A 13,539-nucleotide genomic window follows, 5' to 3' on the forward strand; every position below is an offset into this window, starting at 1 on the left:
TGCCGCCGCCGGCATCTCACACGCGCATGCCGCCCCCTTTCGAGGCCGCCGCCGCCCGGAGCTGCAGGCCGCCGGGGAGGGACGCGCGGTGCTGTCCGGGCCGCGCCGAGCGAGCGAGCGGACGTCCAGAGGCGGCGACTCCCGCTGGCCCCGCCCCCGCCCCCGCGCTGCACGCCGGGAAGCGCGCTGGCCCCGCCCTCGCCACGCCCCTCGGTCACGTGGTGCGCCGGCTGCGGCCGGGCTGCGCGGAACCTGGGAAGCTCTCGGTGCTCATCCCTCTCCGCGCCCGGGGCGGGTTCCCGGGCCGCCGCACAGACCTAGCCTCGGGCCCACGTCGCTCCCCGGGCCCGGGCGTTCGGTGCTGCATCCGGCGGCCGGAGCTGAGCCCAGGCGCGCGAGCAGCCAGCCATTCAGTGGCAGCAAGTCCAGATCGTGCCTGTGCCTGAGGCAGGAATGCGGAGGCGCGATCACCGTTGCCTGTGTGCCGGGGACGGCAGTCCTCCTCCAGGCCGTCCCGCGGCCAACGCCTCTGCACCGCTCGGGCCTCCGTTTCCGTAACCAGGCTCTGCCCCGCCGGCGGGTCGGTGGTGGAGAAGCCACCTGGGAACCGGGAGGGGCACGTGCCCGGGTTGCAAGGCTCGATCCCCAGCAGGGGGCGTGCAACCCATGGTTCTCATCATTGATGTTACTCTCTCTCCCTTCCTCTCTCTGAAATCAATAAAAATGTTAATAAATAAATAACCAGGCTTCCCTGCTCGTCTATCCATAGAAGCCGCTCCCCTCTCCTCGGGCACCACCAGCACCGTTCTTCCTCCCTGTTCTTCGCGGTAAAACAGCGCAGTAAGGACTCGACATGTCCACCGCTCAGCTTCAACAACGGCCCACGCATGACCGACTTCTGCATGCAGCCTCCCCGTCTGGCTATTTTGAAGCAAATGCTCTACTTTGTATCATTCATCTGGTAGCTATGTCAGCATACATCTCTAAAGGTAAATACTTTTTTTGTAAAAATATAACCAGAGTCTCATTAGCAAACCTAAAAAAACCGCTACAATGATTCCTCTGGTATAGTGCGGTAAGAATGTTTAACATGAGACCTACCTTCTTGACAGACTGAAGGGCACAATGTTAACTATGTTACACAACAGGCCTCCAGGACTTAACTAGCGTAATTGAAACGTTGTACCTGGTGAGTAGCCGCTCCCCCCTCCCCTCCCCCCGCCCCTCTTCCCCACCCCCCATCTCCGCCGCCCCTGACATATGTGACCACTGGGTGAACCTTGAGGACGTCATGTGATGTCACAGAAGGACACATACCGCATGATCCTACTTACATGAGGAATCCGAAGTAGTCAGATTCAGAGGAGCAGAGATTAACAAATAATAATAATAATAAATCCTTAATATCATCCAATATCCAGTGACGTTTCAAATTTTGTGGAATTTTTTTTTTAATATATTTTATTGATTTTTTACAGAGAGGAAGGGAGAGAGATAGAGAGAGTTAGAAACATCGATGCTTCCCGCGGGCCGGGGAACCTGCCCTGTCCAGCAGCCTCAGTCGGACCCCTCGCTAGTGATGGGGCTGCATGAGGACACAGCAGTGATGGTAGGATGCCTTCCTTCACAACTGCTTGGCTCTTAGTGGAGGTAAAACTTGAATGTATTTTCCACTGAAATGAATTATTAAAACATTCACATAAGGCCCGCCGGCGTGGCTCAGGGGTTGAGTGTCAACCTATGAAGCAGGAGGTTACGGTTCCGTTCCAGATCAGGGCACAGGCCCGGGTTGCAGGCTCAATCCCCAGTGAGGGGCGTGCAGGAGGCAGCCGGTCCATGGTTCTCTCTCATCATGGATGTTTTTCTCTCTCTCTCCCTCTCCCTTCCTCTCTGAAATCAATAAAAAACATTATTAAATATATATATATAGCTGTGAACCTAAACCTGCTCTAAAAATCTATAATAATAAAAGTGTAATATGCTAATTAGACTGGACATCCTTCCTGATGAACCTGGGGCTGTGAGGGAAGCCTGGGTCCCGGGTGCCAGAGGGAAGCCAGTGCCGGCAGCTGGGGGAAGGAAGGCCTACTCTTGCACGAATTTCGTGCATCGGGCCTCTAGTTATCTTAATAAAAATAAATGTGCAGGGAGGGGTGGGGGAGGACCAATGGCGTACGTGGTCCCGGCCCAGCCCCAAGCGCAGCAGGGGAGACGGCGCCCTAAGGAGCCGCTGTGAGAAGCAAGCAGGTGCCTTCCCACTGCACCCGGCCTCCCTCTGGTCGGCATCTGTGTGGCCAGGCCGTCTGGGGCCAGTGCCCAGCGCTGCGCCAGGTGTGCCGGCCCCGTTGCTGACCGCGTCTCTCCTCCTCTTGAGAACCGTCGTAGTCTTTTTCCATTACCTGATCCTAATCACACCTAGATCTCTCTCTTTTGTAACCTCTGGCATAGAAACAGACCCACCCCATGCCCTTTCGGAGGGAGCGGCATTATCTCTAATTTGTCTTTCTCACTCCAGCTTCACGCTCCTCAAGGACACGAGTGGCCAGCGGTCCCATGGTGCATCGTTTACACGCCAGCCGGGGCTCCGGGGTCACAGCCATCTGCTCTCTGGAGGAAACCAGGCCGATGGCCGCCTGGCCAGCTGCGTGTGTGACGGACCGGGGGCCCTCCCAGCCCTGAGGTGGGGGTGTCCTGGCCATCACGGCGCCTGTACCGGAGATCATCGTGTTGTGGCAGCCTCCACGGGGCCTGAGGGATTTCTTCCCCTGGCCGCCCTCCCACTCCTCCCCTGGGCCGGGCCTGTGCTGAGGCCTGGGGCTCACAGGAGCGCTCATCCAGGCGGGAAGAATCCCGTTTGACAGATGGCACAAGCAAGCCGCCCACATGGGGACACCCAGGCATCCCGAGAGGTGGGTCACCGCCCTCCCTGGTCATGTTTAGGGACCACCCGTTTTTCCCTTTTTTATATATTGTTCCTCCTTTTTTAAAAAAATACATTTTATTGATTTTAGAGAGAGGAAGGGAGAGGGATAGAGAAATAGAAACATCAATGAGAGAGAGACATCTATCAGCTGCCTCCTGCACGCCCCCTACTGGGGATGAAGCCCACAACCCAGGCTTGAGCCCTGACTGGGAGTCGAACCCTGGACCTCCTGGCTCATGGGTCAACACTCAACCCCTGAGCCACACTCGCCGGGCAATTTTTCCCCCTCCTTTTTTAATTGACAAGTAATATATGAGCTGCACCTTAAGGTACTCTTTCTTTCCTTGTGGCTTGCTTCTTTTTCCAAGTGAAAATCATCTTTTTTCTTTCTTAAAGTACAAGATCATACATTTTCACAAAAATAAAAACACATATAGCAAAGCAGAAAGAGTGTAAGGAAATCCACACTCCACTCACCCGGGAGAGAAGGTTGTCCTCTCTGTGTAGGCCCTTGATGTCACTTTATTTCTATTTCATTCATCATCATTCAATTCATTTTGCAAAGGCGTTGTGAGCTGTTACTATGTGCCTGATGTTAGATACAGAGTCATCAGCATAGGGCTCCTGCCCTAAAAGACATCAACCCGTGGCGACAGAGAACTAGGCAGGCAATCACACTCAAAGATTTACGGTATATACGGTACCACGCACACAGGTATATTCTTTACAACCAATGCAGTCACACCATGAATGCTAGATACCTGGGTTTTGGCTAATATCACAAGGGGAGGGGGCATCATGTCAACAGATTCATTTCAGAACAACAGAACCAGCCAACGAGAACCTATCGAGGAAAGCCAAGCAATTTTCGCTGACGATCCCGCAAGGAGCTCTAAAAACCATGACGCAGATCCCAGGCGATGACCCGGCTGCCAGACCGCGATTCTCTACAAACGGATGAATCCCCGTCCTTGATGCGACCCCCAACCACGTCCACGTACTCGGTGATGAACCTGTTAATGTTCTCAAGTCCATCTGAAGTGTAAATGCCAAGGATGAAGCACGTGTATAAAGAATCCCTGCCTGCGAATCCCTGCGAATCCCCGGCTATGGCTGAGGACACCGCTGGCAAACAGCGTGGTGTTGACATAAGGCTGAGAGGCCTGCGAGGTGGGGCCGGAACTCTAGAAACTACCTGAAATAATAAAATCAAGTAAGATGACATAGCATTTGAAATGAAAGAGGGGGGAGTGATGGAGTGTTTATTTCATAAACGCCGCTGGAATAATTACCCATTGTTTTGGGAAAAAGAATCATATGCCCAACTCCAAATAATCACCCCAAACTAATGTCTGCCGGCGTGGCTCAGGGGTTGAGCATCGACCTATGAACCAGGAGGTCACGGTTTGATTCCGGGTCAGGGCACAGGCCCCGGTTGTGGCTCCATCCCTGGTGTGGTGTGTATGTGTGTGTGTTTGGGGGAGGGGGGGCCGGGAGGGAAGGGGGGTGGCCTTCCCCTCCCTTCCTCTCTCTGTAATCAATAAAAACATTTTACAAAGTATTATACAAAGTATACAAAGTATTATACAAAGTATTATACAAAGTATTATAAACACAACAGAAGCGCATACGCTAGAGTTCTTAAGTGCTTTGGGGATGGGAAGAGCATTCTTAGGCAAATCTAGCCATAAAGAAACAAATTAGCCGGCTCCACTGCACTTAGCTCCTCTCGCCAGACAACGTTGTTTTTTAAGCCTCAGAATAAAAATACCTGCAATATGTTTAAAGGGGGAAAGCTTAGCAGATAGAATGTATGAGCATCTCCTGCAAACAATCAGGGAACGACGAAGGACTTATTCTAAAGGGCACGAAGGCTAGGACGGCGCAGTGCAGAGGAGAGATCTGAAGACCCGGTGCGTATACCGGAAAACCATCAAACCTCTCACGCTGGGAGACGCACCTGAACCGACGGTATGTTTTATTTATTGGGTCGATGAACGTTAAATAGTTTAACCTCTCGTGTTGGAAACAGGGAAGAAAAACAGATGCTTGTAGCCCTAAACTGAGGTAGGAGGTGACTCGGTACAGCGTTGGTGAGCGTGAGCTAGGAATATCATCCACAGCAAATTTTAAGGGAAACTCCTTTTGTTTGTTTATTTAGTTAATTAGTTAGCGAGTTAGTTAGTTATTTCTCACCCGAGGATATTTTTCCACTAATTATCAGAGTGGAAGGGAGGGGAGACAAAGGTAAACATCAATGTGAAAGAAACACACTGATGGGCTGCCTCCTGCACGCCCTCTATTGGGGATCGAGCCCGCAACCGAGGTACGTGCCTTTGACCAGAATCGAACCCAGGACCCTTCAGTCCGCAGGCCGAGGCTCTATCCACTGAGCCAAACCGGCCAGGGCTCATCAAATCTTTTCAATGTACAAACCCTTTGACTCTACAGTTGTTCTGGAAATAAAATGTCTAGAAAACATAACATTGCGACTCTTTCCGGTCAGTGAGCGAGAGCTCTGCTGGCCCCGGGGGAAGATGGGTGTTTGCCGGCCAGACTTTTACGGGCACCTTTGCCCACCCGGGGGTGGCCTGGAAGTGGACATGTGACTGATGGGTGCCGGCTCTCCATTCGGACCCCTGCGTCTTTCTGAAACGCCCTTTTCCTATCAAAACCATGGAACCAAGTATTAAGATGAAATGAAACTAGACCAGGCTTCTTAAACCGCTACATCACAACGTGTTAATCAAGGTTTTCGGGAATAATGAAGCACATTTAATCACGCTGCCGCTCACCACGAATATCATGATTAATATTTGGGTGAGAGCAGAGAGATTGTGTTGTTAATAAATAAGTTATTTTAAATGTGCTTATTTTATCTCTACCTTACCCTCTTCAAATGTGTATTTGTGTCTGTTTCATTACAAACACAGCGAAATGGCACCGTAGTATCCAGCGGGCCCTGAGGGCAGGGTCGGGGGGCAGGGTGTCCAGCAGACCTAGGACTTGAACTTGGATGCGGATCATCTATTTGGGAGGTGATGGGGGAGCTGGAGGCAGGGGTGGGGGAGTGCTGGGGTCCAGCCCCATGGGGTCCAGGGGTTCCCAAAGGTGTGGACGGAGTCGGCGAAGAAGGTTTTACACGGAGACAGCGTTCAGAACTCTCTAGCTTTCCTTAGCCTCCGTGGATCTTCCTGTGCCTGGCTGAGGCCACAGAGAGAGATCCCAAGGCAAGCTGAGCCTTTATTTTATAGTGAGCGGTAAACAAGGTAGTGGTTTCCATAGTTACACAGTAAGTTACACTGTTGTAAGTTTCACTTATTTTTGTTCTTGTTTCACTTGTTTACACTGCTCTTGTAAGTTTCACTTGTTTTTGTTCTTGTTGCACTTCCCTCAGCCCATTAGCTTCCCGAGTAAGATCTAGGGAGCTTTATACAAGGTCAAGCCTAATTATGCTAAGAGGACTGTGCTCTCTAAGCTGGGAATTGTTTTTGTCTTTGCCCACAGGTCAGTCCGAGGCTTAACCCTATATCAGTTCCCCACATCTCACCCTTCTTTTATTTTTTAAGCTACCATAATGACAGTAAAATTTAAGCATCAAACTTAAGCATCAAGAACAAAACTCTGGCTATTAAAACAATAACAAAACAATGCCAATGCAAAACCCAAAACATTTTAAAATTTGAACATAACATTTTTGAAACTAGTAAGAATAATAAAACAATGGCAATGCAAAACAGCAATAAGTGAAAAATCAAACCACAGTAACATTTTTCTACCAAATGAAAGTCTCTTTTGCCAATTTACTCAGAGTCCTCTGACTTGGCTGAGAGAATAGCTTCCACTTCTTGCTTTTCTACCATCAGTTGTTAACTTCTTCAGCTGACCCCAAGTTGGTGGTTTGGTTGTCCTTGTTGATCTGGCTAGCGGGCGTCGTTGCTGGCAACGGGCTTCCCAAAGTGTCAGTGTGTTGTACGGCTGGATCAAAGGGTCCATCAGGGCCGCGTTTGATGGTGGTGTCAGTGTCCGGGGAGGAGTCAGCTGTGCCCTCTAAGTCAGCTGATAGGATGATACTGGGGAGGAGGAGGATGAGGCGGAGATGGAGGGTAGTAGAGAAAAAGAAGAGAAAGCAAAAGAACTACAAGGCATGGAAGTGTTTAGAAAAAAAGAGAGAGAAGAAATGGAAGAAGGCAGCATCCTGCTCCAGCCCTTTCTTTCAGCTGCCCCTTTCCCCTGTCGTCCAAGGTAGAAATGGGAAACAAGTCCGGTTGCAGTGAGAGGGAAGCTGCTGTCAGCCAGGTCTCTTATCTAGGTACTGATCTCAGCTGGACCAAGTCTCTTTCTGTTCCCGATCTGAGCTGGGCCAAGTCTCTATTCGTTATCTGGGTCCCTATCTGGGCTGGACATGGGAAGCGAGAAGCAGCCATGGGGGCAGGAGACCTTCCTCAGAAGGGGCGAATGTTCAAGCCCCTGCACCATTGGGGGGGTGAGGATCTGTGCCCCACCTCTGTTGAACCCCAAGTTCTCTTCTGCTGGCCCCTCTGTGACTGTGCCTGTCTTAGGTTGTTCCTCCCTGAGGAATCTTACCCGTCTTTGACTAACCAGCCAAGCTCCGGGGCCAAGCAGGGTGATGTGAGGTTCAGTTCTGTCTCCTTGGTAGCCTATGCCCTTGTGGCCTCCATGCCCAGCAACTGCCTTTGGATCCCCTCGCCTGCTGGCGGGGTCCCGGCATTGATCACATATCTTGGGGAACCCAGGTTTCTTCTCCAGAGAGGACCCAGCTCACTTCATTGGGCGAGAGACAGATCCATGGTACCAGCCACCGTGACCTCAGCTTTAACAGAGAACTCAGGCAACAGCTGTGGGCAATTGGATTGTGAGAAGAGGGTCCCTCTTGACACAAGGGCAAGAGGGGCCAATATAGGACAAAGGAGAGTCCCGGGACAGGGTTTTCTCAGCCCAGGATGTCAGGCTCTTGGCACAAGACAACTTCACGTATGGGGCATATACCAAACACCCCCAGTCACGGCAGAAAGGGGAGGTGCCCTTCCTGGAACAGTAGGGTAGGGAGATTCTAGAAAAGGCTGTGTTCAGGAGAGAAGGAGAAAGGCCAAAGAACCAGCAAACAAGTAGTCAGATTAAGAAAAAAAGAAAAAGGATAGGAGATGTGGGGCAAAGCTGGAACATAAGGACAGACAAAAAGGAGGCACATATGATCCTCCCAATGGACAGGTTGTTCCAGCTCAGGGCTGCACATAAGCTGCAGATGGGCACTGGTCAGGCGTGCTAGCTTGGCCTCCCAGGCGTGACGGTCCCCAGGAGGGAGGCAGAGGCTGCTCCTTCTGGAAAGATATAAAACACAACCTCTTCCCCACATCATTACTAGATCTGGTAAAACTCTTGTCTCGTTTGTGTATCCTTCTACCAGGCTGAGTCGGCAGAGGCTATTGTACAGGAGGCCCGATGCTTTTTGGCTGCTGTACAACCCTCTGCATCGTATTTTTAAAAATTTAACATATAACATTCTTCTCCCCCTTTTTTGTTTTTATAGACAAGGTTTATATTGATGGAATTCTGACCATATATAAACATACATACTCCTCTGTATTCTCAACTTCCCACTTCAACCCCAAAAGCTGCAGCTTCACATTTCTACCGTGAATTGGCTCCACCCCCGAGCCTCAGCACCTCAAAACAAAACCCCAACTTCAAGCCAAACTGTTAGTTTTTCCATTTGTGTCAAGAGCTAACTTTGATATGTTAAAACTAAGTAAAATCCACTTACTCAATCCAAAACAGGCATTAAAAAGAAAAACCTCAAATGCTCTCTTGTATCCATTTTAAGAGTAGGATTGGTGCTTTCCGCGATTACCTGAGTCCTGATCTATCACCCCAGGGAGAGCTTGCCAATCCTGCACTTTCCCGGGGTGGAAAGGCTGCAGTGGGTTTAAGGATAAGGCTCCTTGGGCCTACCTTCTCCCATGCCTTTACATTTACCTTTCCGGCACCTTTCCTTCCTCAGAAAAGCATGGACACGTTAAAAGATCAATACGGAGTCTTTTTTTTCTTCTAGACTCAGTATGGCACATCTTCTCATTCTAAAGATCAATACAGAGTCTTCTTTCTTCTAGACTAAGTATGGCACATCTTCTCAATCTAAGTTCTGTACTATCCACCCACTTACCCTACTTATCCTCTATAGGGGGGTCTGCAGCACCCTATGGTGGAGTCCTATCCGTCCCGAGTGCGGGGGGTCTTACCTAGGGGAATCCTGTTCGGGCGCCATATGCTGGGGTCCAGCCCCATGGGGTCCAGGGGTTCCCAAAGGTGTGGACGGAGTCGGCGAAGAAGGTTTTACACGGAGACAGCGTTCAGAACTCTCTAGCTTTCCTTAGCCTCCGTGGATCTTCCTGTGCCTGGCTGAGGCCACAGAGAAAAGATCCCAAGGCAAGCTGAGCCTTTATTTTATAGTGAGCGGTAAACAAGGTAGTGGTTTCCATAGTTACACAGTAAGTTACACTGTTGTAAGTTTCACTTATTTTTGTTCTTGTTTCACTTGTTTACACTGCTCTTGTAAGTTTCACTTGTTTTTGTTCTTGTTGCACTTCCCTCAGCCCATTAGCTTCCCGAGTAAGATCTAGGGAGCTTTATACAAGGTCAAGCCTAATTATGCTAAGAGGACTGTGCTCTCTAAGCTGGGAATTGTTTTTGTCTTTGCCCACAGGTCAGTCCGAGGCTTAACCCTATATCAGTTCCCCACAGGGGAGGGAGACAGGAAGGATGGCCACCCCCCTCCCTCAGAGGCCGGCAGAGAGAAGATGTAGGCGCTGTGGCTGTGGAGCTGTCCCATGGGGACCCGGAGAGGGGACAGAGGGGTCTGGACAGGACCCAGAAGAGGGCCGAGCAGCAGAGGGAACTGTGAGGTCTGCAGCCCCCTGACCGCGGGGTGGGCATGGCTGGGATCCACTCCCTGGTGAAACCACAGTCCAGCAGATGTGGCTGCTGGCGTCTGGGCCATCCCGCCAGGCCTGAAAAGAAGCAGGGCGCTGGCCGGTGTGGCTGCGTTGGTTGAGCATCAACCCATGAACCAAAAGGTCACCGGTTTGATTCCGGTCAGGGCACATATCCAGGTTGTGGTTCAATCCCTGGTACGGGTACGTGCAGGAGACAGCTGATGGATGTTTCTCTCTCACATCGATGTTTCTCTCTCTCTCTCTCTCTCCTTCTCCCTTCCTCTCTCTCTAAAATCAATAAAAACATATCTTTAAAAAAAAAGAAAAGAAAGAAGCAGAGGGAGTCTCTGCAGGGGGCACTCCCAGGACCTCTGCCTTGGCCTGGCTCTCTGACCCGAAATCTCCCACCAAGACCCCTCACAGGCCCGGCCGGTGTGGCTCAGGGGTCAGGTGAGTGTTGACCTATGAACCAGGAGGTCACAGTTCGATTCCCGGGTCAGGGCACATACCGGGTTGCAGGCTCGATTCCCAGTGTGGGGTGTGCAAACATCTCTCATCATTGATGTCCCTCTCTCTCCCCCCCACCTTCCTCTCTAAAATCAATAAAAATATATATAAGACCCGGCACAGGAAGGCTGGGACTCCCAGGCCCTTCAGCCCCTTTCCCAAAGCCTCCACTGGCGGAGGGAGTCCAGCAGGTAGCAAGGACCCTGCCCGCTCTGCCCCGAGGGGGGAAGGAGACAGGTGGACGACCAAGCCCCAGACCCACACACAGCCCACCCCGCCCTCCGCTCCTTCAGCCTGGCCCTCAGACGGCATGGCCGCCGGGCCTGGAAGAAGCCCCCAACAAAAGGCGGAAAAAAGGCTTCAGATGCCGGAGAAACAGACTGCGTGGTGAATGCGGTGAGCCACCCTGTTAGGGTCTGCCGACTGCCGACTGACTGATCGCAGACTCGCTGACGTCCTGGATTCGAGTTTCCCTGAAAAACAGGTGAAACTTGTGAATTCTTGTCAAACACCATGGGGCACTGCCTGACTGGTCTTCGTCGAAGTGACCTAACCAATCATTTTTGGCTTTAAATTCGACACGAAGGCTTCGTCAACACCCCACAGGTTCCCTATCTTACCGGTTCCACCGCGTGGGCACGGGGCTGCGGTCCCCGACCTGTATATTTATGGGGCTATTGTTAGAAGTGACTAATTGGGTTTGATTAGCTCCCCCATTAATATTCTGTCCATAATTTAACACGCTTCAATAAAATACCCTAAAGCCGCGGAATGATTAGATTTCAGGAATATGTGTTTTGCAATTAAGTCCTTCTTGATTTTGATATGCAGATGAAGAAAGGCTGGTCTCATTTCTTTTTTTTTATTTAAAAAAACTGCCCTTATTAACTCAGCGGTGTGTGCTGGAGATCAGGTGAGGCCCGCGTCTGCTCTCTGTATACGCTGGCTGAAACGTCTCTCAATCAGGCCTGTGAGGGCAAATCAGGTTTGATTAGTTTAAGTTCACAGTCATTCCATCTAAATGAATAATGTGTCACCTAACATTGCAGAAATTTGATTAATAGTTTATCAGTTAATTAAAAATGGGTTTAATTTTTCTTTTTTGGGAAAATGCAAGGTAGATATTCCTTGGATTCATCATAAATGCAAATTATTTCGGTTTGAAGCTATTGTTCCTTCTCGCTTCTTAGCCAAACTGGCAAGAAAAATAAAGCTTTGCCCGGCCGGTGTGGCTCAGTGGATAGAGTGTCCGCCTGCGGACCAATGGTTCCCGGGGTTCAATTCGGGTCAAGGGCACGTATCTTGGTGGCAGGCTCCTCCCCCTCCCGGGCCCTGGTTGGGGCACCTGCAGGAGGCAACCAGTCGCTGTGTTTCTCTCACATCGATGTTTCTCTCTTCCACTCTCTCTAAAACCAATGGAAAAATATCCTCCGGCGAGGATTAACAAAATAAAGACTGGGGTGTTCTTTTTAAAAATATATATATTTTTAATTGATTTCAGAGAGGAAGGGAGAGAGAGAGAAATAGAAACGTCAATGATGAGAGAGAATCATGGACCGGCTGCCTCCTGCACGCCCCCCACTGGGGATGGAGCCTGCTACCCGGGCCTGTGCCCTAACTGGGAATTGAACCTTGACCGCTTGGTTCATAGGTTGATGCTCAACCCCTGAGCCACACCGGGCGGGTAAGGATGGGGCATTCTTGAGTAACGCCCAGCTGTTGGCTCCCCAGCTCCTCTCTCTCCCACACGTGCCTGATTCTTTTTTTTTTTAAATATATTTTATTGATTTTTTACAGAGAGGAAGGGAGAGGGATAGAGAGTTAGAAACATCGATGAGAGAGAAACATTGATCAGCTGCCTCCTGCACATCTCCCACTGGGGATGTGCCCGCAACCCAGGCACATGCCCTTGACCGGAATCGAACCCGGGACCCTTCAGTCTGCAGGACGACGCTCTATCCACTGAGCCAAATCGGTTTCGGCACGTGCCTGTTTCTTAATTCCACCCAGCGAGCAGGAAAGTGGACGCCAGCGATATTGACTTTGGGCTCCAGGCCGGGCACAGGGAACCCACCAGGGGCGCCTTCCTTAATGAGGGAAGAAAAATGCCAGAACAGCGACCAGCCTCAGGGCCCCCAACAGGCTTCAGAATAAGCAAAAACAACACGAAAATTCACTCTGCTCCGCTGGGTGTTCCATCGCCCTGGGTTAGGGCAGGTGTGAGAGCTCCGTTACTGTTACGGGGTGTCCTCCCCCCCTCACAGAGGGGGCGTCCTGGGAAGCATTTGATCCCGTTTAAACACAGACCAAGGTCAGAGGCCCAGCTCCACACCGGCCCCTCCTGTGGCCCCCACCTGGGAGGCCCGCCTTCTTACCTTCCATGGTAGGGAGGGGGCAGAAGTCCCTGCCACTTGACAACAAGCACCCCAAAACAGGCCTGTGAGGTCGGGCTGTCGCCCTGTAATAGGAGAGGAAGCTGAGGCTGACCCGGGCTGGGGGGTGGGGGGTGCAGCCCTGGGAGGCAGCAGCAGGAGGAAGTCTGAGGGGCACCCGGCCTCCTGCCCGCGCTGGGCCCTGGGCCTGGCTGTGTCCCAGGTGTGCCTCTGGCTCCCTGGCGTCCCCAGAGGATGGAGGGCCCCCCTCCGCCCACACCCAGGTGCCCCCCGCCCCCCGGCCTGTGCGGAGCATGCAGGCGCCTTCCTCCCAGAAGAGCCGAGAGGCCCATCCAGGAGGAGGCCGCGCGATGTAGAGGATGAAGACGTCCGGCCTCGCTGCGAGGCGCCGGGCGTGTTATTTGAAGAAATGTTGAACAGCTCGGCAAATATTTGATTCCCTGGGATTGCAGCCGCGTTCCCGGAGGTGGAGTGGCGGCCCCTCCCCGCGGGGGTACCCGCCGTCACGTGGCTCCTGGGCCCCCCTGGCTGCTCGCAGAGAAGTAATTACGGCGGAATCGCGTGTAAGACACGGTGTGCGCAGTGCCCGGTGCGTGAGCGATCCAAACAGTCTTTCCTTTCCTTAAAAAAAAAAAATTATATATATATTTATTTATTTATTGTCGCCCGGCCGGCGTGGCTCAGTGGTTGAGCATCAACCTAGGAACCAGGAGGTCACGGTTCGATTCCCGGTCAGGGCACAGGTCCGGGTTATGGGCTCCAT

The 13,539-nt window shown here is 51.6% G+C and overlaps 1 protein-coding gene across 1 annotated transcript in view; it reads right to left on the minus strand.

The window, feature by feature from the left end:
• The window catches only part of LOC102423975 (unconventional prefoldin RPB5 interactor-like), a gene marked incomplete at its 5' end in the record, with an annotated part of 43,714 nt that extends 30,317 nt beyond the window's left edge, over positions 1-13,397 (minus strand). Inside the window, 2 exons of the mRNA XM_023748502.1 lie at positions 12,759-12,841; positions 13,327-13,397. Of these exons, the coding sequence (XP_023604270.1) occupies positions 12,759-12,841; positions 13,327-13,397 (154 nt within the window). The remainder of the gene's footprint in view (positions 1-12,758; positions 12,842-13,326) is intronic.
• Positions 13,398-13,539: the final 142 nt, after the last annotated feature.

The sequence above is a fragment of the Myotis lucifugus genome, unplaced genomic scaffold (assembly GCF_000147115.1).
Source record: "Myotis lucifugus unplaced genomic scaffold, Myoluc2.0 scaffold_1456, whole genome shotgun sequence".
Taxonomy (NCBI): Eukaryota; Metazoa; Chordata; class Mammalia; order Chiroptera; family Vespertilionidae; genus Myotis; species Myotis lucifugus.